Raw genomic sequence first — 25,124 nt, forward strand, 5'->3', positions numbered from 1 at the left:
CATGGGAGGTGATGGGAAAATCAGAGAACACGCCAAATCTAAAAGCTTAAAAACCTATTTGAAGTGCCAGAGAGAATGTATAACTTGCAGGGTGTAATTTTTTAGCTCAAACTTTCTTATTTAGACTGGACAACAAAAAGTGGGAACCTGCTGCTGTTTTGTTCAGAAGAACACTGAAAATAAAATTAAGGAGTTTTGAAACCAGGCCGAGGGGGGGAGGCAGCGGACAAAGAGAGATGTGAAAGAGAATCCCTGTGAGAAACGGGTGCAATGGCCTTGATCTGAAGAGGCTGACTGCCTGGAGTCTTTGGGTGTCTGGTGGGCTTCTTTGAGGACTGGGTCTGCACAAACTTGTCCCTTGGGATCACTTGGAGTTCCAGTGTGCAGCCTTCTCGCACTGCTTCTACCACTGGAAGATTCTTGCCAGATGTCAGGGTCCAGGCTTGGGTTGATGTTTTGAGGGCTGTGGCTATCTGGGCTTGGGGTCTCTAGGTGTGCAACTTGAAGGGAGAGCTGGTCTTGGAGTGAGAAGACCATGTTTCTTTAAACAGACATCTCATCTCTTTTTTCCCAGAGTGGTGGGCAAAGACTTCTTTTTGTCCTTTGTCTTCACTAACAATGTCTGGGGGATCTCCAAACAACTCCCTGCCTGAGGAAGACACCCTTGCCAGGTTGGCCTTAGATCTGGTGTTGGCTCCCCAGGTCTGGAGCTAGGGACTGGTTTCCTCTTGCCACTACATTATTCCTTTACACAGCATTTATATATTTTGTATTTATATTCAGCCCTTTAACCAAAAAGGCTCTGAGCGGCTTACAAAAAACATCTCGCAATCTGAAAAAAGGAATCACATGAGGGAAAAGGAACAGGAAGGAGGATGGAAAAGCAAGTTGGTGTGTTCTCTGATGCTATGCTAGTGTGATTTTATAAATATGAAACATATAAAACTAGATACATTTTTTCATGCCTTGTTGTATGCATCTGTTATCTTGGGAAACCTGGAATGTATTCATATGTAATATGTGTTTAATATTATACATATAATTATGCATATAATATATGGCAATTATCTGTAGTTTAAGCAGAACCAGTAAAAAATAACTTGCTTCCCTTCAGGACTGAGGCTGGAATGAGAAAAAAAAGTGATTTTCAGAAAATTCCATCCCTAAAGTTGACCCTTATGAGTTTAGTTTATGGGTTCTATTTTCAATGCTGGGCAAAAGATGCTGTAGTGAGCAGTCTGGGGTGGGAGGCAGGAAAGAATAAAAAGGAATACTCTTCTACGGATGGATGGCCATTGCACAATGCTTTCTCTTCATCCTCTTAATTTTCAGGTTGCCCAGTATCTTGTGCAAATGAGCAATTTGAGCGGTAACATCCTTGCCATTCAACTTGAGATGAAAACATGATCTCTGCACTGAAAAGCTATGGAATAAGTCAATTCCATTTCGCGGTCATGAAGTTTTATGAAGTACAGGGCAAAGCAATATTTTTGAAACAAGTAAAAACAAAAATGCACAAACAAAAAGTGATGGATTACTATTTTGGGCTCTTTTTAAATTGGGGTCATGCAGGTTGATGACTGCAATGGGAGGGGGAATATAGTGGTAAAAGCAGCTGTAATCTCCAGGTTTATTGGACAGTGGATCTAACCTTCCTGTCAACGCCAGCCTGCAGCTCCCAAATGAGTCTCTGGTGAGAAACTAATAAAGTAGTAAAAGTCTGTTTCCCACCTTCCCCTTCAGACAACAGAACTGGGCCACAAACAGGAATGAGTGTGGGAAGCTCTAATGCCACATTGTGTGCCCATTAACCTAGATTACACACAGAGGTCCAGCAAGTTCACATTCAATTAGGAGCTAAAAATAATGACATGGACTCGCAATCATGCACTTCACGTCGCAGACTCAGTTCCTCCAGCTGCTTAATAGAGAGAACAAGATGAGTGTGAGTCAGCAATAATGCATTGTTCAAAAGCAAACTAGGGGAAAAAGCCCTACAACCTAAAACGCAGCCCCTTGGGGGGCACATTAGAGAAAGCGATGTATCCAAGCAATGGAAAACAACAGCATCACGCTGATCAAGTCTCCGATGACCAATTTTGTCCAGTTGGGCTACCATAATTCAAAACAAGAGGTGGGAGGAAATAGGATTGAGAGGATCAAAGCAGAAATGGAATGTTTTAAGATGTAAGTGAAGGGGAGAAACTGAAGGGATAGCTTTTTTGCTGAACCCAGAGAAAAGAAGATTGGGGGGGGGGGTGGCTGGTAAATATTGGAACTGCCAGAAAGAGAGAACTATTCCCAGAATCATTTAAGGCCATTTTGCACATTAAACCAAGACAAACCTGAGTCTGGCACTGTGAGCTTTTAACTACAGACCACAGCCAGTCGCTGTACCTGAATAGTACATGTGTTTGCTTCACTTGCACATTACATTTTTTGATGTACACCTAAAACAAATAGCAGGTAGAGTAGCCCTAAGAAATGGCAAGAGATTTAGCTTGTAGAAATCTAAGATACCACCTTCCACATCGCAGGGAAAACAGAGACCACTCACTTAACAGGTTTGTTTAAGCAAGCTAGCAAAATGTCCAGCAGGCTGAATGAAATGATTCTGGATGAGTTGGTGACTAACCTATTATTTCAGGAAGTACTAAAAAGTGCTCAGGAGACTGTCAGTAAAGGAATGCTGTGACACCCCTACTCCATCTTTTTTACTGTAAGCTCCTTTTTTATGTATCTATAAAAATATCTGTAACTCATGTTTTCTCCAAGGAGCTGGAGGTGGCATCTATCATCCTGTCTCATTTCCACCCCTGTAAGGCAGCATAGCCTGAGGTGGTGACTGGCCTAAGGTCACCCAGTGAGGCCCATGGCTCAGTTGGGGGCAAGTGGAACCTGAGTCCCCAAGTCTTTATCCAGCATTACAACACACTGAGCCCTGGTTTTCAAAAAGGGGGAAATTATCACCCAAAGGGCAAATAAGTAAAAGAGCTCAGTGGGGGGGGGGGAGCTTTGGAGAAGGGAGCACAGAAGGCAGCACTGATGCCAAGACAAGCGCTTTTTTCTGGGAGTACTCAAGGCTACGCAGTACTACTGACACCTTTTTTTCTAGAAGAAAAGCACTGGCACCAAGAAAACTCACTCTGTTCTTCCTCACCAGGCGCATATTGAGTCCAAGTTCTAATCCCTCCTTTTCTTTTCTTCTGAGACAGGAGGAAGTTAGGTGGGTATGAAACAAGACTGAGACATATGAAAAGTTACTCTTCCCACAGTACACTGAAGGTGCCACATGTTGCTGTGGATTGTGAAGGTTCACTGCAGTATCAAATCTGGCTGGGGAGGGAGGGGGCTCATGCTACTACTGTTATTATTAATAGCCTGCCCATCTGGCTGGGTTGCCCCAGCCACTCTGGGCGGCTTCCAACACATATAAAAACATAATATAACATCAAACATTAAAAAAAAAACATTTTAAAAAAGGTCCTTGTTACGGAATGTGGCATTTAATATAAATTCCTTCTGCTTTTCTCTGCTGGATCTCATCTCCTTCATATTCAGCGTCCTCATTCTATGAGGACTTCATTTCCAAACTTCATTAGGGACATAACTGTTTCAATATATGTGTTAAAAATTCACACACTTCTGCACCCTAAACCTATACATTCCTAGCTATAGATTTTAAGCATTATTTCTGTAGCATCTCTTCAGTAAAACAATGTGCAACATAACATGTACACACAGGTCTCGCCTTCCGAACAGGATTCATTCCCAGAAAATACATTGTCTGGCGAGTATTCACAAAACGAGATGATCATATCCATTATTTCCTGTGGCAACATGTCTAATGCATGCTTTCTCCCTTCATGCTTTCTGCCTGCAGCCAATCAGCAAAAGCCAAAGAAGGAATAACTGATTTGTCCAATCTTTCCTGCTTTCTGATTTGTCCGATATCTCACCCTCCCTCTGTGGTTTCCACTGAAAATGGCTGTTGCGGACCAGCAAAACACAACTGAGTAAGGAAGTGGGCAAACTTCGGCTGTTCAGATATCTGAATCAGCCATTTGTGTAGTAAGGTTTGGATATAATTTGTTGTGTTCAGATAACTGAGATTTCAGATATAGAGCGTTCTGACAGCGGGGCCTGAGCGTATGTGTGTTTTTAATCCAAAAAGTGAGTTTTTATTAATCTGCAGGATAAGGTGATTTGTGGTGATATAATGAAAAGAATACAGCCAGAATTCTACCTGATGGCTCACCAGGACATAATGCAATTAAATACCTTTAAACATAAAAGGCTACCTGCATGTACATTCTGGCTGTTCTGCAATGATCCTTAGAGCTCCCTCACTGTTCAAAGCACTTTTGCCTGCTCACTTAGAATAGTAGAACTGTAGAGTTGGAAGGGATTCTGGGGATCATATAGTCCAACCCCCTTCAATGCAGGAATATGCAACTTTCCTGTATGGGGATCAAAATGTGACCTTGGCATTATCAGCACCAAACTCTAATCAACTGAGCTATCCAAAATACCAGGCAAATTAGTCCCACCATTTGTTTTGATCCTGGCTTGAGTGTTCCTACTTGCTGATTTTAAACTACTGTATCTAAAACAGTTTTAGGTGCATCTCAGTGCTGGTCAATTTTTAATTCATGATTTGGTGAATGGGAAACAGGACTTTCTCTCCTGAGACAAAGGGAAATCTACTATTCTGCTTACTGCATGTTTTGGAAGCAAGGTGAGGAGCCCAAATGGTGAAATCTTAAAGCACCTCCCCCAATTTGGTGCCCTCCATATGTTTTTGACTACGGCTCCGATCAGCCACAGGCCCCATGACTGTGCTGACTGGGGCTGATGGGAGCTGTAGTCAAAAACATATGGAGGGCACCAGGTTGGGGAAGGCTGCCTTAAGGAGGGCTTGTGTGGCAAGAGCCCAGAGCATGATTCTGCTGGCACTGCTGACAAGTGAGAGCTAAGGCTGGCTTATCAGGTACTTTGTCCTATGAACTGGCATGTTAACACAAAGCCTGCACACAAATTACTCCAGTTCTGGACAAGAAAGGTCACAACTGAAAGATAAACTCTCTTTGATAAAATGGGGAGGAATTTCCAGCCATGATTCATTATGACATCTGCCTTAGCATATGGCGCATTATACTGAGGTGGATTCACAAAGTGAGGAGGAAATGATGGCTTCCTATTTTCAAGGCAAAAGCACTTCAGCAATTTTACAAGACTGTCAAAAAATCAACCCCATGTACAGGTATTTAGGCCAACTAGTTACGTAGGATTTTCCAAGGTGGGGAGGGGAGAGATGATGGCTGACTCATTCAAGTGGTGAACTCTATGTAAGTATATATTTAGAAGCCACCACATGCCTATGAGCAACAGCAAGACATTCCTCCTCTTATTTAAACATTAAGACCAGTAGGAACTCTTTCAACACATAATGTAAACCAAGGTTTCATTGCGAGAGTTCATTCTAGATGGAATGCAGAATTTGCAAATCTGCATTTGGTGATGATTCAAAAACAGGTGTGAAGGGGCCCTGAGAAGACTGCCTGTTTCAAGAAAGAGTGTGCTAAAAATCTAAGTCATAGATACATTTGTGGAAAACAATGACCAGATTTGGACATAACACTAAGTTGTAATTTAGTGAGCCTGACTTGGTCTGCTCTCCCCTCTCTTCCTGTTATAGCCACAAAGAACAAATCAAAAGCATTTTCAACTAACCACTGTTTATTGTTTCATCCAAACCAGAATTTTAATTTAATTTCAACAATGGTTTTATCCAAACAAGTCAGGATCAGAAAACACAATTTGATCTTGGATTGTTTGGACAAACCATAGTTAAATCTAACAATAGTTCCCAGTTCAGTTGAAATGATAAACTACATGAAGCTTATGCAGCATAAGATAGGTGCACTGAAGAGGTATTTAGGATCAGATTGCTAATGAAAGAGCTCATCAAATGTCAGAAACAAATTTCTGGAAGAAGCAAAGTAAAAGATTCTCAGGAGGATGAAGTATCATTCATGCACAAGCACACACACCTTATTCTAAGCATCTCTTTCAGGTCAAATACCTAGCTAATAATAACTTTCAACAGAATATGCAGTTTGAAACCTTTTTCATCAAAATCTCTGGGGTTAAGAAGAACCTTGAAAAAATCAACACAAATTATTAGGGTCCTTTATTTAATCTTTAAAGACTACAGCTAAATTTTGATTCACGCCCATTTTAAGAGGGAATGCACTTTTTAAGCGCAAGACTTACTTCCAAGTAGACATGAATAAGATTGCCCTGCACATCTAATGAGCTACTTCACTCTCTGCTGTCATGCCTCTACAAAAGGTTTTGATTGACATTTGATCAGATCTGGAACAGCCCCTAAAAGAAAACTGTGCCCTTCACAACTGAAGCAAAGTCGACAAAAACTCTAGAACTGAGTAAAAGGATGGAGTGAAGTTTGATTGCCAACCATTAAGTGGCATACATAGCATGCAGATCTCTTTCTGTGCATCGTTAAATATGTGATGCTATTGCCATTTTTCTTTTCTTTTGCTTCCCCAAATGAATGAAATTCTATACAAACCTGGGCTTTTAAATTGGTCCGGGCTGGGAAGGTGGTGAAGGGGGGAGTTACTCGCTGAAGCAGGGTGCTCGCTACGAAGCATCTGAGCCACCCGAGGCCCCATGGAACCATAGTCCGCGTACGATAATTGAGCCCGTTGGTCACCGGGCGGAGAATAGAAACCGTAATCGGGGATCCCTGGAGATACAGTGACTCTATCATTGTGGATACTGGATTGGTTCTTATTTTCAATATTAAATTGTACTTTATTATTATTATTTTACAGTTACAAATCACGGAAACAAGAGCAAAAATATATGTATGTAGGATTTTGAGGAGCAAGTAGACCACAGCTTGATCATACACGCTCCAAGGTCCTTACTTAGACTCATAGGTTCAGAGGCATTGAGCCTGGATTTTGTAAAAAACCAAAAAAACATAAACTCACCATCTGATGTACTATATATTATTTTCCAAAACAGGCACAAGAACAGAAGTATGAAAACACAGAGCCCCAACTGATTAAAATGACAACCAATGCAATACATACTGAGAAGTGTAGAGAAAAGCCGAACCAAGCTGACTGGGCCTAACCTTGCAAAGCTACAGGGGTTCATCCACATGAAGTCCCTTTCCCCAAACTCATAAAAAGCAAAAAAAATCCCCAACCACCAGGTGCAATGTATACAAAGTGTGTGTGTGCGTGTGCATAACTATATGTATTTATTGAGAAATGTTCCTTATTTGATCTTACCTGGATTTCCTGTTGTACTGGATCCTACAAGATCACTCCCACCCCACCTCCATTTTAGTACTGGAGTTTGGAGTTTGTGTTAATGTCCTGGCCATAAAAGTTGAACTCCACAGAGCCCCAGATAAGATGAGTGAGTCTCACACCATACAAAGCAATGGCTTTAATAAGGCAGTTTGTAGATTTCAGTTAGTTTGGGTCCCAGTAGGAAGTAAACAGAAGCTGATTTCTATTAAACCTCGTCACAACCTTCGGACTGAGAACTAGTATATGTAACAAAAATTAATTAATAGGCAAGTATCACAAATAGTTGATCTATTCCACATTTAACCTAGCTAAGCAGGGGGAATCTCAAAAGAACTAAGAGCCATGCTCAATCAGGGCAATGGACCATCTTGTTCAGCATCCTGTTCTCACAGTGGCCACCAGATGCTTCAATGGGGAGCCTGCAAGCAAAAACGCTCTCCCTTCCTGTGGTTTCCGGCAACTGGTATTCTGAAGTATACTGTCTCCAAATAGTGGAGGCAGAGCATAGCCATCATGGCTAGTAGCCGAGTTTGACCAAAGCAGTGAGTGAACTTCACAATTGGTTGGGATTTGGGATATTAAGCTTGTTCTTATTTCACATCATGGGCATCCTTTAAAGGACAGCAATTCTCAAATTTGTTGGTGCAAAAAAGTCTGCATGCATTTTAACAAACCAGTCTACACATTTATTCTCCCAAGCCAAGTGGACTAGAGGTACATTTTAATATCTGTGTTGTAAGCCAACACAGCAAAGAACACCGCCCCCCCCCCCGCCAGCATCAGGAAGACTTTTGCTCTTCCATTCCATTCATAATTGCCTTCCAGCAAAAGGCAAGAGCAGGTCTGAACTTGCAAGACAGAAAAGATGAACTTAAATAAAACAGAAAGGAAGATTTATTTATTTATTTATTTATTTATTACTTTCGGCATCAACTGTATCACCAAAATAGATCACTCCATTATGAAAACAGAGCCTCCAGATGGTGAATTCAGGAAAGAATTGAACAGGGAAAAATAAATAACTCTCAGGAAATTACTTTTCTGCTCCAAACTTCCATGAATCTCTACAGAGTTTTGTGATAGTTTCTTTCTCATTAGATCGTAGCACAAAGCACCTGTATTACTGAGTTTATTTCTTTTTTGAGGTTTGACCAGTACTCTTAAATATGTGCTGCAAAGCAGCCACTTGCCTTGTGCCTTTGTAACTTGTGAAGGGTCAGATAGCTACCTATTTAGGTCCCAAAGACATGTATGGCAGATCTCCCAGAAGCCAGACAGAACGATGCATGTCTGTTTCTCAACACACATCTTAAGAATGCACACCGAGAAAAATGAGAGGGGAAGTGATTTCCCCCACAAGGACATTCAAAGCAGAACCCACTCATGCAGAATTAATTTCCATGCCAACTAATTCACCTTGGTGTGGTGTTCCTTGCAGGACTGACAAACCCTGGACTTCCAACTCTTTCTCTTTCCAAGTGCATCAGCCATTGGGAAGTGAACCCAAATCTATTTGTAGGCCCTTTTCTGCAGGATCATACAACATGGGGAATTTCTGCCCAAGTGGATGTAAATAATTGGTCTCTATTGAGGGCCTTGGCCCTCCAGAGGACACTTAACAACTGTGTGTTCCGACTTTAGCGCAGAATGATGGCAGCATGTGTAAACGCTCCTTTATTAAGGGTACTTTCCAGAAGAACAGCTGTACAAACACTGCCTGAGATTCTGCTTCATCTTGCTATCCTTGCCTGGCTGTGGACCACAGTGCTGAGAAGTGAAGAGAACCCCAAAAGTCACTTCTGGAGGTCAAAGCAAAACTTCGGGAAGACTCAAAATGCTCTCAAGATTGAAAGGTCTCACTGACAGCAACCTGTCGACAGAGCTCCCTGTCTCTCTTTTTCTCTCCTCTCTTGCCATAAGCAGCCACACGCAATTTGGCAGCCGTTTGCACCATCAGTGTTTATGATAATAACCGTGCGTGCTTGAAAGCAGCAGGAAATTTTCAATATAACTATCATTAAGACAAAACACTTTAAATCAAAGCCATTACTGCTACTGAGAGTTAAAGCTCACAAGATTAGGCCGCTTTTTATCTTTATGAAAAATTCATAGAACAAGCTGCCAAACATCATTTTCCTGCTCGAGAGAGTAAATGATATAATAATATTTAATGCTGCCGATACAGATGAAAGTGGAGGCAGAAGCTGCGTGTAGTAATGTGTACATCAGGGAGACGCTGTCGAACAAGGAGCGCCGACACTCAGCACATGTAGCGCTGGGCATACAAGCCAACGGGAAACCTGCCGTTGCCGGCTCCAACTTTTATACTTCAAAAACCAGCGGCTGTTCTTTGACGTTGCTTAACTTGGGTTGCTAGTAGAGGTCCAACGTACAACGTTGGAGCTAAACAGGTCCAAAGCGTGTTTCAGAACTGGAAGGCTGGAAGGACCCAACAACAGGACGTGCTCCCTGTGTGGGGCTTCCCTCGAGATTGGCAGAGAAGCTGCAGGCAGTGCAGAATGCAGCTGCCAGGTTGTTGACTGGAGCACCGGGACGCACACATGTTCCATCTGTGCTGAGGGACCTGGACTGGCTGCCAGCTAGTGTCTGTGTCATGTTCAAAGTCTTGTTATTAACAAATAAAGCCTTGGACAACCCTAAGCCACGTTACCTGAAAGACTGCTGCTACAGAGACTTGTAGGGACACTTAGACAATTTGGAAGGAAATGGCTTGTGGCACCATACTCTACAGACTATCATAGTTCTCCACTGTCGCCTCTGCCTTATGGATTGCCCTTTCCTCTGCCAGACGTTGCTTCAGCCACTCCCTCTTGCCTAGAGTTTCCATGACCCATAAGACTGGACCCTGTTTTTACTAGAATTGGTTTTATCTCTTTTTATTATACAGTTTCACTGTTTTTATGTTTGTAATTTTCTACATGGTTCAGATATTTTAAATATTAAGTGGTTTAGAAATGCTTGTAAACAAGTAGAAACAGACAAGTGTGAAACGCCAAAATACTTTGGCAAAAAATGTCCCATTGTGCCTTCTGTGATTGACAAGGTATTGCCATGAGCCCTGTGGCCAGGTACCTAGCCCCCTGACTGGCTGGAAGAGGGAAATTCAGGCAGTTTGAGCCAAGCTACAACTCTGCAAACTGGCATCTTCCTGGTCCTGGAAGCCAGGTGATACCAAAGATTCTGTGGCTCTCCAGATGTTGCTGGACTTCAGCTCCCATGAGCCCCAACCAGCCTGGATAATGTTCAGCGACTGATGGGAGTTTTAAGTCAGAGGTGGGGGCTGTTGTAGGTTTCCCATCCCTGGTGCCGGGTCAGTGCAGTACATAGCTGCTTAAATCTCTAGTTCCTCAGCAGTGGTCATGATCGACCAGTGTGACTGAGTTGCTTTGCCAAGCAAGCCCTCAATAACTTTACCAAAGGTTTTCTTGTTGCAGACTCAGGAAGAAAGTGTCATAATTTCCCCTAACACCTGCTGCAAACATTCTAGCTGCACACCCCCAGATGTTTCTACACATTACTCAATGGAAAGCCTTATTCTAAGACATCATGCAGGCACCATTTCTTACATTTTAAGGTGGGATACAAGACAGACAGACAAGACTCGCCTGCCCAGGGGAGATAATACCACTGTCAGACTTTACCCAAAGATGATCTGACTGATTTTCTTTTTTATCTGAATCTGTCTTTCTTCAATAGAACTCAATGAGATTTATGTTGAGGTCCCAGTCAGTCTCCCATCCAGGCCCTAATGAGAGCCAGGCCTGCTTAGCTTCAGCAAGGCTGATGCATCAGATGCCTTCAGATTTTAGGTCTAGTTGAAACTGGCTCCTGGGATTGTGTTTGTGCAATCTGCCATGGGATTATAAACTGCCCAGTCATCATGCCAATTGTGCAGGTCACTCTCTAAAGCTTTAGCCAAGTGACCTGCAAAACTGGAATGCTGATTGGATCACAGGGCAGAAAGGCCTTTCTTAAGCAGATGGGGCTCAGTGTCTTTGAAAGCAAACTATATAGGATGATATGCCACTAAGAGCACATTTATGTAAATTTGGTGGTGCTTTCAAATCTTAGAAAGTTGAGAACTGCTGCTGACCCGCTGACCACAAGAATTCATCAACTTAAGAATGGCTAAAAACATTGGCAGGATGCTTTGGAAACCCCTGCTACAATAAATCAAATTGGATAATTGCAGTGATTCTTTCTGACCACAAATACTGTGAATTAATTAACTGCAAGTTGAAGAAAACCTAAACCAACAAGCAATAAAAAACCCTAATACAATAAACAATAAACACTTTCCTCTCTGAAACATAATCAAGTTGAACCTTTGCCTTGCTAAGCATCTATTGATACCCATAGGCATTCGAAAAAATGGTAAAAGGGGTTCCCAGGTATCAGGAAAGTGCAATATCATGGGGCACTCTGTGTACCACTTTGCCACCTGAACACACTCTTAAAAATCTGCTCATCTCTGGGTTGTCTCTTTTTATAAACGTATGAGCTAAGCAGCAGCAGGGCAGGGCATTGAAACAACTTGAAGAAAACAGGGTACATTCTTCACCTTCAGCAAAGGTGAGGAGCCCTTGTTCTATTGAGGGCTGCGTTCCTTTGGGGGTCAGCAGGGGGAGGATGTTGAATGCTAGTGGTGGCAGAACCAAAGAGAGCAGTGGATGAAGCTAGATACAAAGTATGTGCATAGGGACCACTCATTTTCTCTTTCTATCACCCCTTCTCATCCCCTGCCTGATGGGCAACCGGGGAGAGGCAGATCACTCTTGCCCATGGTCTGCAGTGTCCCTTTCTTCTCCTTCTTTCATTTGTCTCCCTCTGTCTCTGCTTTCTCCCCTGGTTCTTCCTCCTCCAAACCTCCTCTTTCTTTCAACTTTCCCCACCAGCATGACATTAGACCAAGGGCTCCATGAGATGAGATGGAGGGCAACATGCATTAGGCTGGTTTGGTTGCAGGTTGCCCACCCACTGTCTAAAAGCAAACATCCATCATGCTGGAAGGGCCTGTAAAAATTCTAGTCTTAAATCTCTCATCTGCTACATGATGGTGGTCTCAGAATTGGACTTTGGGGCAGATGGCCAGAGCCCCAATCAGCAAAACGAGCAAGAGGGCTACAAAATGCAACATGACTAAACCTAAGATCTAAGAGGTGTGTCCGTGTATAAGGTTAGTAAGCCTAAAATTACCTAACTATGCTACTGGTGTCACTTCCATGATGTTGCTCTAAATAGGAAATAGTCTTGGTGTCCCTGTACAAAATGAAGACCACCTGGATTTTAGAGTCTGTTCAAAAGGTTAGAACATTCCTCTCTGCAAGCTTTGGAACATATTGATTGCTTCATGTAACATAACTGGGTAACATAATCACAAGGGAGGTTAAATGCAGCTCAAAGAGCCATTGTGCAGCTGGGTTCATGATACAGCTCAAAAGATATTCGGATACATTTGTAGAAGCTAAATCCCCATGGCATGTATAAAAAGAGCTGCAATCTCCAGGCTTTAGCATCCTGCTTTGTGGAATATGGACACAAGCCAGCAACAGCTAAGCAAGATCAAATCCCACTGAAATCCATACAATTCAAAAGGGTCAGTGGATGTAGGAGAAATGCCATACATCTATTGCTGCATAATGTGGTCAGAAAGGGTGGTGGTGTTACCAGTTGCATTTGTAGCTTAAGAGGAGCATCAACAAGAGGATACATGGGACAGAGGAATGGAGGAACACTGGCAAAGACTGAATCCAGAATACATACAGTGAAGTGCAGTTTGCAGATATTGCTGATAGGTTGAGAATATGATTAAGAAAAGAGCTGTCTCTTGCAATTGGTTTCTATATGGAGATAGTGCATCAAAGAGTTTTGCACAGATCACATGGTGCTGAATTGTAGAAATGGCCAAAAATACTCCTGTTCCAGGTTGACAAGCCTTGCCTGTTGTGGCCTACAGAGAGGCCAGAATGAGAACTCAGGAGAGCAGGAAAGATGTGCACCTCTCAACTTGCATCAGTATAATCCTCAAGATGGTTTGTCATAAGATAGGAAGGATTTCCTCTTTCCCAAAGTTCTGCAAGGGACATAGCAACTGTAGTGTAGAGAGGGTGTGGGGGAATTGCTCTTTTGCCGTGTCAGACAGATGAGGCACCGGGGCATTTAGACAACTTCTTTAAAGCCACTAAAATGGCGAAAGGATGGGGCACTTTGACGTCTAAATTAGCCACCCGTCCAAAGCCATAAGTATATTAGAAACAACTGCATCCTTAATAGCTGTTTTAGCCGAGTTTAAACTTGCACACTGATAAAGGATTGTCGACAAGTGATTGGGAACAGATTAACAAAATACTTGACACACAGCAAAGTATATATAAAAAAAACCCCCTCACAAAATAAAATCCAGTACTCGCTCATGGAGGCAAATAAATACATTTCTCATCTTAGCTGTGATGTTTCATGAGCAATCAATATTTATAACCTAATCAAAATCTCCCATATTGCGAATTAAACACAGTGTCATTTTCAGATGGGGCCAGTGCCATCACACGCGAGGCCGTGCAAAGCTTCTCCAAAAGAAACGGCAATCAGGGCGCCAGTTCTTCTTGCAGCATTTGACAAAAGAGTTTCCACTTGAGGGGCTCATCTTTAATCATTACAAAAGCACAGAAGTTTAATCCATTTTTGATGTAAGTGCTAATAGCTCTGTGTCCTTGAAGTTCAAAGTGGTCTTCGTGCATGTCACTAATTAGCCAAGCAAGCAGCCAGTCTGCTCCTTCTCATGCTTCTAATTAGATCCTTAACAACAAACAAATGTCGACCTTTCAAATGCTGTGCTACATTTCTCTCTCTTTTTATTACATAGTTTTGGAGGGCAGAAGATAACCATCCCCTCAGAAAAACCTGCACCATATTTTGACACCTCGTCCAGATATTATTATTTTTGAGTGGGGGGGAGGGGGAGAGAGAAGACAACAATCATAGAGGCTGGGGATTCCAAGGCAACCTGTCAAAATAGTTGACCATGCCAATCATCTGGTCAGCCATTTTGTTTCTTGGAATAGAAGGAAGAAGTCAGCAACTTCAACCACTGGTTACCTGTTCCCCTTTTGAGCTGTTCGTTTCCCTTTTTTGTTTTTCAGTTTTAGTTTTTTTGCCATTCGCCTGCATGACGATTGATGCCACTATATCATAAAGCATTTTGCTGTGTAGCTTCTTCACCTACAGCAATGGAAGCTGGTGATTTTCTGGTCATATTCTTATCATGGTGAATTTTTATTGCTAAAAATAGCTACTCATGAAGCCACAATATATAGCATGTGCTCCTTATCTCACACCTGCATTTAAGAGCAGTCTGGACTCCAAGGAGCTCTTCCAACGAATAAAGAGGAGAAAGGAATATTCAGAATACTTATATTTTGAATGTCTTATCTGATCGTGAGTGAGTCACTGAAAACAGTGGGCAGAACAAAGAGGTTACATGATCTTTAACACAAGTTGATAAAGTCAGGAATGAGCTGGTGGTGGCATGCAGTGGAATACAGCATGGTAAAAAGCGTGAATTTCTGGAAGAAGGTGCCAGGTGAGGCCCAAGGTGCTTCCGAGGAATATCTCCCCAATCAGTGTCTTCACTGGGTTAGAAGGCAGCAGAATAAAGCTAAGTTGATGTGCTCTAGACCTTCACATGGTTTGTTCTGCTGCCAGGTATCTGTTTGCCATTACTCTCTATATAATCCCTCATCTGAAACCCAACTACCGCATCTTTCTTTGCCTGCTTTGCTTGCTGTGTTGAGGACAAATATGGGCCCTCCAAGGTAAGTGTCTATCTTAGTTTCACTAAGAGTAGGGCTGCCATATGTCCGGACATAGCCAGAGTTTGGCCCTTGTAAACAGAGCCTGGGAGGAAATTGCTGTAATGTCCGGGAAAATCCAGACATATGGCAACCCATATCCTACGTGTAGATTTTGGCGAATTTCCTTAAAAATAGCTCAAGTTTTCTTTTTTTGTGATTTTGCTCAACAACTTTTGTGTCCGGATTTTTACTTTTTGAAATACAGCAGCCCTAACTAAGAGAGGCTCTGGTTGTTGCTCATCATGATGAAATTTTGGAACCTGCAACACAGAGGATGTTCTTTATGCTCCAGTGCAAAGTCACAGCCACAAGGATGGTGGAGGGAGAAAAGAAGAGCAAAGACTGAGGAAGCTGCTGAGGGCAGGTTGCTGCCTTTTTTTTATATTGGTGTGTAAAAATGCCCTTCATGGCAACAGTGCTTTCTATATTCTATATTTCTCAGGACTGAAATACCTCAAGGGCCACCTGCCTCCATATGAACTAACTCTGAAAACTTCATATATCTGTTGTCCAGCTCTATTCAGAAGCACAGCGGCCATTCCATTATAAGCAATACAACAACTCATCCTGGGTTAATATAGAATCATTTCCAAATCATTTGCCTTTTTTATCCAAAGGAATGGAATAATCTCTCTTACTTTTACTTTTTCACTCTCGTTTTAGCAATGAGTCTTTTACTGCTACCTTTTTACCACTGGTGGCCAGATTTGCATTAATTGTTTACCACAGCCTGGACAGGCCTTTTATTAATATTAATGAGTGACTGGGAAGAAAGGGACCCTTTATTTTTAGCCTACTCTAATTGTGTAGTAATTATTCATCTACAAAACAAATGAGCCGAACTCCATTGCTATGGCAACTGAAACTCTGGCCTCCCACTGTAACACATTAATAGGCTATTGTTCCTGTTAATTTTAAATTGAGGCCTTTTGTGCAGCTACAGATATGAAAAAGAAGCAAATTGCAATAAAACCGGGACTTAACCTCACATTTAAGTCAGAATGGTCATTGTCCAGGCATGGTTTTAAGAGAAAAGTCACTTGTTGAAATGCACTGTGGTCCACTAGGTATTATTTATTAGGGGTGTTTAGATATACTGCTTTTCATCAAAAAATTTCTAAAAAAGGTTTACATAGTAAAACAGGGCAACAACTTGAAAACAGTATTTTTTTTAAAAGATCCTGAAGTTTCCCCAATATTTTTATGGTTGGGAAGTGGGAGGCGCTGTGGTCTAAACCAATGAGCCTAGGGCTTGCCAATCAGAAGGGCGGCGGTTCAAATCCCTGTGATGGGGTGAGCTCCCATTGTTTGGTCCCTGTTCCTGCCAACCTAGCAGTTCGAAAGCATGTCAAAGTGCAAGTAGATAAATAGGTACCGCTCCAACAGGAAGGTAAACAGCGTTTCTGTGTGCTGCTCTGGTTTTGCCAGAAGCGGCTTAGTCATGCTGGCTGCATGACCCAGAAAAGCTGTCTGCGGACAAACGTCAGCTCCCTCGGCCAGTAAAGCAAGATGAGCGCCGAAACCCCAGAGTCGTTCGCAACTGGACTTAACTGTCAGGGGTCCTTTACCTTTACCTTTAATAGGGTGCTACTCTTTGCTGTGGACAATAAATAAAACCTGAATGTGTGAAAGCACTGTTTGGACCCAGGAATTATCAATGGTCCTGGAAGAAATAAGCAGAAAGATGACAAATGATGACTCTGCATCCGAAGGGGAGATTATTTGTGGCTCTAATATATAGCTCTTGCATTGCTGAGCTAATATGAAAAATAGCAGGAAAAAGGTGAGCTCGCACTCATATTCACATGAGCAACATTTATGCACAGAGGATTGCGTTCTGCAAAGAAAAGGCATATTAAACTAATAACTGTGCATGCAAAACTGTTGGGATGTGCAAGGAGTCTTCCAATCTTCATCTTTTTCATTCTTATTGCATCTCTATGAGGTAAGGCATCCCTATTCTTAGCCTAAGGAAATTGAGACTGAGAGACAGCAGTTTGCCATCTCACAAACCTAGTTATTTGTATCTGACACTCTCTCAGAAAGATTAAGGGCAGCTGTGCTGTGGTTCCCTAGTGGTTTCCAATCTATAAAGTGTGGCCTGCTAAGTTTAAACTTGCATGAGTTCAAACATTACCTTAGTTGATCCCCCAGTGTCCTGGGGGATTTGAACCCAAGTCTTTTGAGGTATGGATCCAACACTTGGTCTACCCTGGCTCTCCATCACTGTGCTTCTGCCTATATCTGAAGAAGTGCCTGAATAGCTTTTAGATTGCCAGAGCCCTCCTGGGACTATTATAATGGAAAATGGATAATGATTGCAGGAAAGAGAAAGAGAAGACCTCACTCTTCAGCTTTGTTCCATCAGGGAAAAATTGAGTTACATGAAGTGCCTGTTCCAGGGCTTGCCAAGAGTAGAGTAAAATTCATTCATGGAGGGAAAGAACCTTTTAGAGCCCCCTTTCCTCTGAACACATGATTAGTCTGTTTGGATCACAGGAGTGAAGTGAGGCACCCTGCAAGTCAGAGCGGGTTCCGTGGAAGAGTGTTTGCCCATTGAAAATAATTCCACTGATTGAGAAGACCATTAAAAGTTAGTGACTACATTCATTACAGATTAACTTATACCGTACTTAAGCCTGCTCTCCTGAGCTGGTCACTAATTGCGCTGGAGATGATTTATCAAGTGCCCTGGATTTTCTATTACAAAATAAGTGATTAAAAGCTAATACATTTTACCCACAATAGAATCAAGTAAAATTACTGCAGCCAGAGTCAGAACTTGGCCGCAGCATTCACAGAACTCCTCAGTGTGCAGGAGGGTGAGTGCTTCACTAAGAAAGAATGTTCTGCTCTTGAACGGAGAAAATTAATGGATGGGGTACAGGTGGACATCCCAGAATAGGCTCACAGGTATCCAACTTCTATAATGGTAGGGGTTTTCCTCCAGTGAGCACCTCCAGAAGCTGAATGGAAATCATTCTGCTTTAAGTTCTTTTTGAAAAATAATGCAGGAAAGCATTACTTGCAGGAAAGTAATTGTACGTATAACAGGGAGGGGCAAATCAGCATCACTAGAATTCTTTCTCTCACTCTACCTGCTTAAGGGAGCCTTCAGGGGCCTAGTGATGGCACGTGCTGCAATTTATTTTTCTCTACTGATGTGTCACCCAGGCTCACAATGCCTTGCTGCAACCCTTTTAAAAAGAGGGTTGATTGGCTGATTGAGGAATGGGATCCATGGACAGTTTCCCTGCAGCGTTTAAAGAATTCTCAAACAAGCAGCAATCCTCAATGAAGTTAGCCAAAGCAAACTCCCCATGACACTTGTTCAGGCACAGAATAGAGAAAGGTGCCTTACGCCAACACATTGGCCTATCTAGTTCAGGACTATATACGCTGATTGGTAGAGGTTCTCCATGGTTTCATACTGAGGGGGAGCATCTTTTCCCAGTCCTACCTGGGATTTAACCTGGGACCTTCTGCATCCAGAGTGTGTTCTACTAAAAGAGCCACATTGCACTTTGAGCAAGAAAGGAGCCCCAGTGACAAAGCATAAAGGTAACAAGTGAGTTTGACAGCAGGGCGAGAACACCAGGGCAGCAAAATGTCTCACCTTTTTATCTATCAAAGCACAATTTTTCAAGTAAACAAATTCAATATGTAGCAACAGCAGGCATGCAGGCAGAAAGCCAGCAGGGGTTTGAGAGCTTTCCAGCGTAATACATAAAGAGCCACATCAGGGCCGGACTGACTGGAGTCAGATAGTTGCCTTGAGTGGTAGAAGCCCAAGAGGCAGCACCCAAAGCAGCAGAAAAGTAGCACCGGCAGCTGGCAAGATCTCAGGAGGTAGCTCTTGTGCAGCATGAGATCTCATAAGATTTTGGCGACACCTTGCCAGAAGCCGATGCTCTGCGGGTTGCCACCATGCCACACAAGTAAGGAAGGCTTGCAGGGCAGCGCATTCCCATTATCCTTCAAGTGGAGAAATGGGATGTGCCACCTGAGTCACATGCATGACTCTCTGCGGGACAGGTAAAGAAGAGGCTGTGTGCAGGCTGAGCGGAGGAGTCTCTATGTCTGGATCAGACCGTGGCATCAGGGGGAGGGCTTTGGGTTTCTTAGGCACTGGGGAATGTTTAGGGACAAGCCAGGCCAGGATGAAAAGGATCGTCTCCGTCTGAACCAGATAGCTGGCGCTTAAAAGTTAGCAGACCAGCTTTTAAATGTGGGGAAATTGACAGGAGCTGAGGACCGTCCAGTCTGGGGTGAACCATGCCTAAGGAACCAGGATAATAATTTTTTTCTGGTGGTCCAAAAGTGGACAAGTAGAACTAGGCAATGGAAGTGCAGGGGGACGCAAAAGCCATTCAAATATGTCAAAGTGCTATGAGTTATATATGCTAGTTCAAGTGCTTGCTTTTAAAGGAGAGCATAGATACAGTGGTGGAATGAAGAAAACCAATGGACACAGTTATCTCTGGATACAACCTACTATAGGAAGCACAAGGCAGGGAAGGGCGTACCAGGTTGTAGTGTCGTTCTTTACATTAAAAGACCCTTTCTAAGCCTTAGCTTAATATTTGGTCTACTGGATAACCCTCCTGCTCTGAACTTATGGACAAATCATTCCAGTCTCATTCTGCTGGCTAGGCAAATAGAAGCATTTATAGGGCTAGGCAAATAGAAGGATTTATAGATGCATCTTCTTTTTACCACACTATAGAGTGAAAATTAGTAGGTGCATTAAGATGCATTAAGATTTTCTCTTTCTATTGCACCAGCTGTCTAGGGCTCCAGTTGTAATTATTGGGTCTTTCAGAGGAGAAAGACATTCGAAAACCACTTGCTATCCCCCAGGTGGTGCTTGTTAACATTCTGACTACATGACTTGGATTAAATGTTATACACTTTTTAGACAGTAATATATATACATTTAAGCATCTAGGGCTTGCTTCAAGGTCTATCCCTTGGACTGTGAAGAAAACACAAGTGGCTATTGAAACTGTTCCAACATTGTTGCTACAAATTTCCCCATCATCATTCTCTGTACACAAACCAACTGTTGCTCCCATCTTTTTTCTTTTTTTATTACTGCAATTTGCAAACAGGAGAGGTGCTTAATGACAAGACTAAATATTTGAAAGTACTGGAATTAAGTGTACGACGTGGATTGCTACTTCCTATGCAATTTTCCGCTTTGCTAACTTTTAGATACGTTACCCATCTGATTTTCCTGCATCACACATTTAACAGTGGGCCCCATTCCTTGTAGTAGATTTGCTGCTTAAGAGACAAGTTATATAATCATACCTCAAGTGCGTAAGATTTACAACTATACTGGCACGATAAGGGAAGTGGGACACCTTCAATCAATGAAGGGTATGTACTTGTCATCTGGGTCAACAACATTTGGAGGGGCGGGGAGTCTGTGTGTTTTACGATCTGTTAGAACAATATTCTTAACTGCACAATGAAACAATATTTAGCGTACCTTATTTCTTCCAGTAACATATGCTGAGTTAACTGCTTGGATTTAACCGTCTACACTGAGCATGCTCGGTAAATTGAACACACTCCAAACCAGCAGTGCATCTTCAGGCAAGATGTCGAACTGGGTGGGAGGGGAACGGTGATGTACGCAATCTACTCTCAGCAGGATATGTGCTGACAAAACAGTAGCAGCCACAAACCAAATGTAATGTGGCATTCAGGACTTGAATTACCAGCTGCCAACCCTACCCACTGCTGCTCATTTGGAAAACAATTTTGAGAAGCCAAGTACAGAAAACTAGGTGCAAAAAAGAAAGAAAGAAAGAAATGCAGGGAGGGAGAAGAAGCAAAAGACGATTTTGCTGGTTTGATGAGGAAGATGATGAGACTTGCCTTGGGACACCTAATACTGACTGTTCATGAAATGTTCAGTACTGCTTGAGGGGAGGAAAAACCAAAACATTATCCTAAAACTTGGCAATGTGGGAATGAATACAAACAGTGGCAAGTTTGTGGCGTAGCCAAATTTGCACTTTAGGATCTAAAACCAATTCCCTTGTGCCTCTGCATACTCTGGCGGTTAGTCATTGTACATACTCTCCATGACTTAGGTCTCCAATGGACGGCTTTCCTGCTCTGCCGGCCTGGTTTAAGGCCTCCAAAAAGGATTCGGAGCGCTAATGCAGAATATTAAGAAGGTTAATGTTCTGTAGGAAGCCTTGAGTGTACAATGCTTGCTGAAATTAAACTTGGCGTCAAATCATAAAGCACTTACATATGAGTAACTCCCATTGGCTTAAGTGGGAACTACTCACAAGTAAGTGTATTTAGAATTAAAAGAAGGGTCACTTTTTTTCTTTTACAACGGTCAATTGACTACCCCCCGCCAGACCACCGAGGGCCCTTGCAGAATAATAAAATGTCCTGATTGAATTTGGTAGGCCCAAGTTTGGGAGATAATGATCACTGTATTATGCATCCAGGTGTTCAGCATTGCTCTACACAGCTTGACCTACACTTCCAATCAAACCGCGGCTACACTGCAACTGCCATGCTCTTTCGAGCCGACAAGAACCTATAATATCAACTCAACAATGCATGTTCTACAACTACGTCTACTGCTACCGGTTACAACTACAACAAGTGCATGCATTTAGTTCAGTCCCACAGATACATAACACTCTAAGAACAGGCAAGGGGAGATGTGAGATGTTTCACGAACAACAAGTGTTTTGTTTTATTAAGTAAGGGAAAGTAATTTTTAAAAAAACCAAAAGAGAGAAAGTGTACTAAAATAAACAAAAATAAATATATATTTTTAAAAAGAGAGAGAAAGAGAGAGAGAGAGACATTTTTCAAGAGTTGGATATGAGTCGTTTCTTAAACCGTTTCATCTGAACAAGCAAAAAAAACATGCAACCAGCTGCTACTAACAAGAAGCTGGACACAGAGAGAGGATTAATAGGTGTGGACAAACCTTCCTGCTGAGCGTGCTCAGAAGAGTGTTTGAGAGGAGTGCACGTCCCAGTGTAAGAGAGGCCGGAAAGAATGCCTCACAGACACCCTCTCTCACAGCAGCCCCAACCAAGCAAGAGAGAAAACAACAAGAACATAACTGCTCACACTCACCATCAAGGTCAGTAGCTCATGTTATGAGATTGGTTATAGCTGGCAAGTATAAAGGACAGTAAGGAACTGGTGAACTCAGGATTTCAGAAGTAGGAGCAGGACTCTGGCCAAGGTGGAGGGGAGCAAGAAGGAACTCTGGGGGATCTTTCTCTTTGGGGCTTTTACCACTTCGTTCTTAGTGCAGTCACTCACAAGTGGTCAAGCAAGTAGACTTTGGTGCCTCCCCAAGGCCAAGCAACAGAATCACTGGCCATCCCGTTTTCCAGCCATGAGGGAAGAAACTAAAGCCACAGAACTATCTGGCTAATGCATTTTACTTGCCAAATTGTATATTCCTTTAAAAAACAAAGCAAAACCCCGGATTAACCCCGCTCCCCAACTTCACCTTTGTGAAACGAAGAAGCAAACAGCATTTTCAGGAAAGGGTGAAATCGGCTCAGTGTACTATTAACAGGGTAGAAGAACGGACATGGTGGTCTTCCACCATCTATCCAAATAAAGTGTGTGAGGGGTGCTCCATGCAGGGGCCTGTATGCATGATGGCCCAGTGCAGGAAGAATTGCATGAATCAGGGCACTGGATACACAGAGCTCCCCCATGGGGGAGGAGAAGGGCTCCCATCAACTTCATGGACTGCTGACAATGCTTGGTTGAGTGTCTGAACTGGGCGGGGGGGGGGAGGGCACACTAAACACTGGTGCTTTAAATATGCCAGAGGAAAAAATCACCTCAAACCATCAATACCTTTCCAGTAAACTCTGCCCCAATGGCTCCCTTCCCTCCAAGTGGATTTTGCCAACAGGCAAAGAGGTTTGTGCATCAAGCTGCCACCTCCATCAAACTGAATGGGGAAGCCTGCCCACGAAATCCATACATGCTCTGAATCGTAACAGAAATGTGGTATTGATAGTGAAACTTGTGCATTGGAAGAGTTTGTTACAAGATGCAGACCGTCATGCCAATGTGACCCAGGTCCTGATTCATCAATAACATAATAAGCGGAAAGTGAAATGTTGTCAAGGTGGGTGTAAAGGCTTGGCTTATATGGAGGGTTGCAATGTCCTCAACAATTGCGTGGTTTTAATAACGGTCTGGCTAACGTTTGGCACATGGGCACTGCCCGTGACGGTTACCAGGCAGAGCCTCTTTGGTGATAGTCCCACAGCTGCAGAACTCCCTCCCAAAGGAGATAAGATAGGCCCCTTCTACAATGCCATTCAGGTAGGCGGCGGTCAATACATTCTTTTTCCTGCCAAACTTTTAGTTCATGTTGTGGCCAGCTGGGAGGCTGGTTTCATTTGCTTTATCTTGGCTTCTCTCAATGCTCTCCAGTTGTAATTACAGAAGTGTTTTCACTGCTGTAACCTGCCTTGGGGGACCTTTCAGGGCTGAAAGGAGGTATATAAATGTTTCTATAAATATGAACGAAGAAACATACAGCCCCAACTCCCAGGCTAATATTGCCCTGTGATCCTCGGATTGAAAGGTAGTATAGCAGTTTAGTAAAGAAAAAATAAAAATAAAATAAATGTTTCCCCACCAAAATTAAAAGCATAGGCCCTTGCTCCAGGGAGGGGTCATCTGCCTGTGGATTGTAATTAGTAGAGTACCCTTACGGGATGCACAGGAGGCCAGAGTGGGGAGTGAGGACAGAATTCTCTACATCCAACAGCCAGCCTTATGAAGTGTGGTTTAAAGATCCATGAACACACAAATTCTTATGTTATGAACCACCCTGAGACCTGAGAGTATAGGGTGGTATACTATTTTAATAAATAATAATAATTGTGTTTACGGCAGTGCTGCAATCACAGGGCCCAACTACAAACTTCTGCAGGGGTGCAGACCTCCCCCCCCCCAAAAAAAAATCCGTTCAGCAGTGAGAGATCAATAAATATACACTGAACTGATGTCTTGTGGTTTAGACATTTAACATTCGTACATCTTAAGACACAGGTGTGTCTTCGCTTTAGTAGTCACTTAAGTCGTCTTGCAAGTGTGCCCCGAGTGATATTGCTCTAATCATCAAAATATTGAAGCCAATTACTTCCATTTGTCATTCCCCCTCTGTAATGAATCAGGCCTGAGTGCCATTAACATGAAGCTGACTCCATTGCTCTTAAATACACTTCACTATCAATGCTATTCCCTTTGATGGAAATGGCTGCAAATGGAATGCTGTCCCTGAGCCGAAGAGGCTTCTTTGTCAATGGAAACCACTTCTGCACATCAACAGACAGTTTCCTTGAGGGAGCACTAGGGTAGATCTGCAAGTGCAGAGATTTTTTTTCAAAAACACACAAGAAATATATACAGGGCACCATACTGCTCTTTAAACTTGCCATATATGTTGGTGTTAATTTCAGGGTTAGAATTTTCTTTTTTTTCTTTTTTGGTATCACAAAGTTAATCTGTTCTTTAAAAAAGAAAAAAAAATCCAAAAAATAAAAATAAAAACAAAAACAAAAAACAAAAAAACCAACCAAATGATATCAAGCAGAGAAATTGGCTGACACTCAGTTCAGCTGTGATGGGACACTCTGATTAAAACAGGACAACAGTGAAGATCAGACTTAATCTGGCAGAACCCTTGTTCTTTTTGTGGGAAAACTGATCATCTCTATTTAAAATTAAACCGGAGCCAAATGGGCCCAAAGTGTAGGTAAGGGACGAGGGAATCTGTCCATTCTTCCTCAAATAATAAATGGAATCCTTTTCAGAAAAGGATTTTGAAAAAGGAAAGGGGGAAAAAAATCCCTTTGCTATCTTTGAGCAAACC

General features: G+C 42.5%; 1 protein-coding gene across 49 annotated transcripts in view; it reads right to left on the reverse strand.

Annotated features, from left to right (window-relative positions):
* MSI2 (musashi RNA binding protein 2) overlaps positions 1–25,124 on the reverse strand; it is a 451,089-nt gene that overhangs the window by 21,133 nt on the left and 404,832 nt on the right. For 27 of the 49 annotated variants that reach the window (XM_083587795.1, XM_083587794.1, XM_083587779.1 and 24 more), the window contains one exon: positions 6,596–6,772. The exons of 18 other annotated variants lie outside the window; for them this stretch is intronic. In XM_083587795.1, coding sequence (XP_083443921.1) covers positions 6,596–6,772 — 177 coding nt within the window. Of the gene's footprint in view, positions 1–6,595; positions 6,773–22,193; positions 22,289–25,124 lie in introns of all 49 variants that reach the window. 4 more of the 49 variants (XR_014541936.1, XR_014541937.1, XM_083587797.1 and 1 more) reach the window with 1 other exon arrangement.

Source organism: Podarcis filfolensis (genome assembly GCF_964270895.1).
Source record: "Podarcis filfolensis genome assembly, chromosome: 15".
In the NCBI taxonomy this organism is placed as follows: Eukaryota; Metazoa; Chordata; class Lepidosauria; order Squamata; family Lacertidae; genus Podarcis; species Podarcis filfolensis.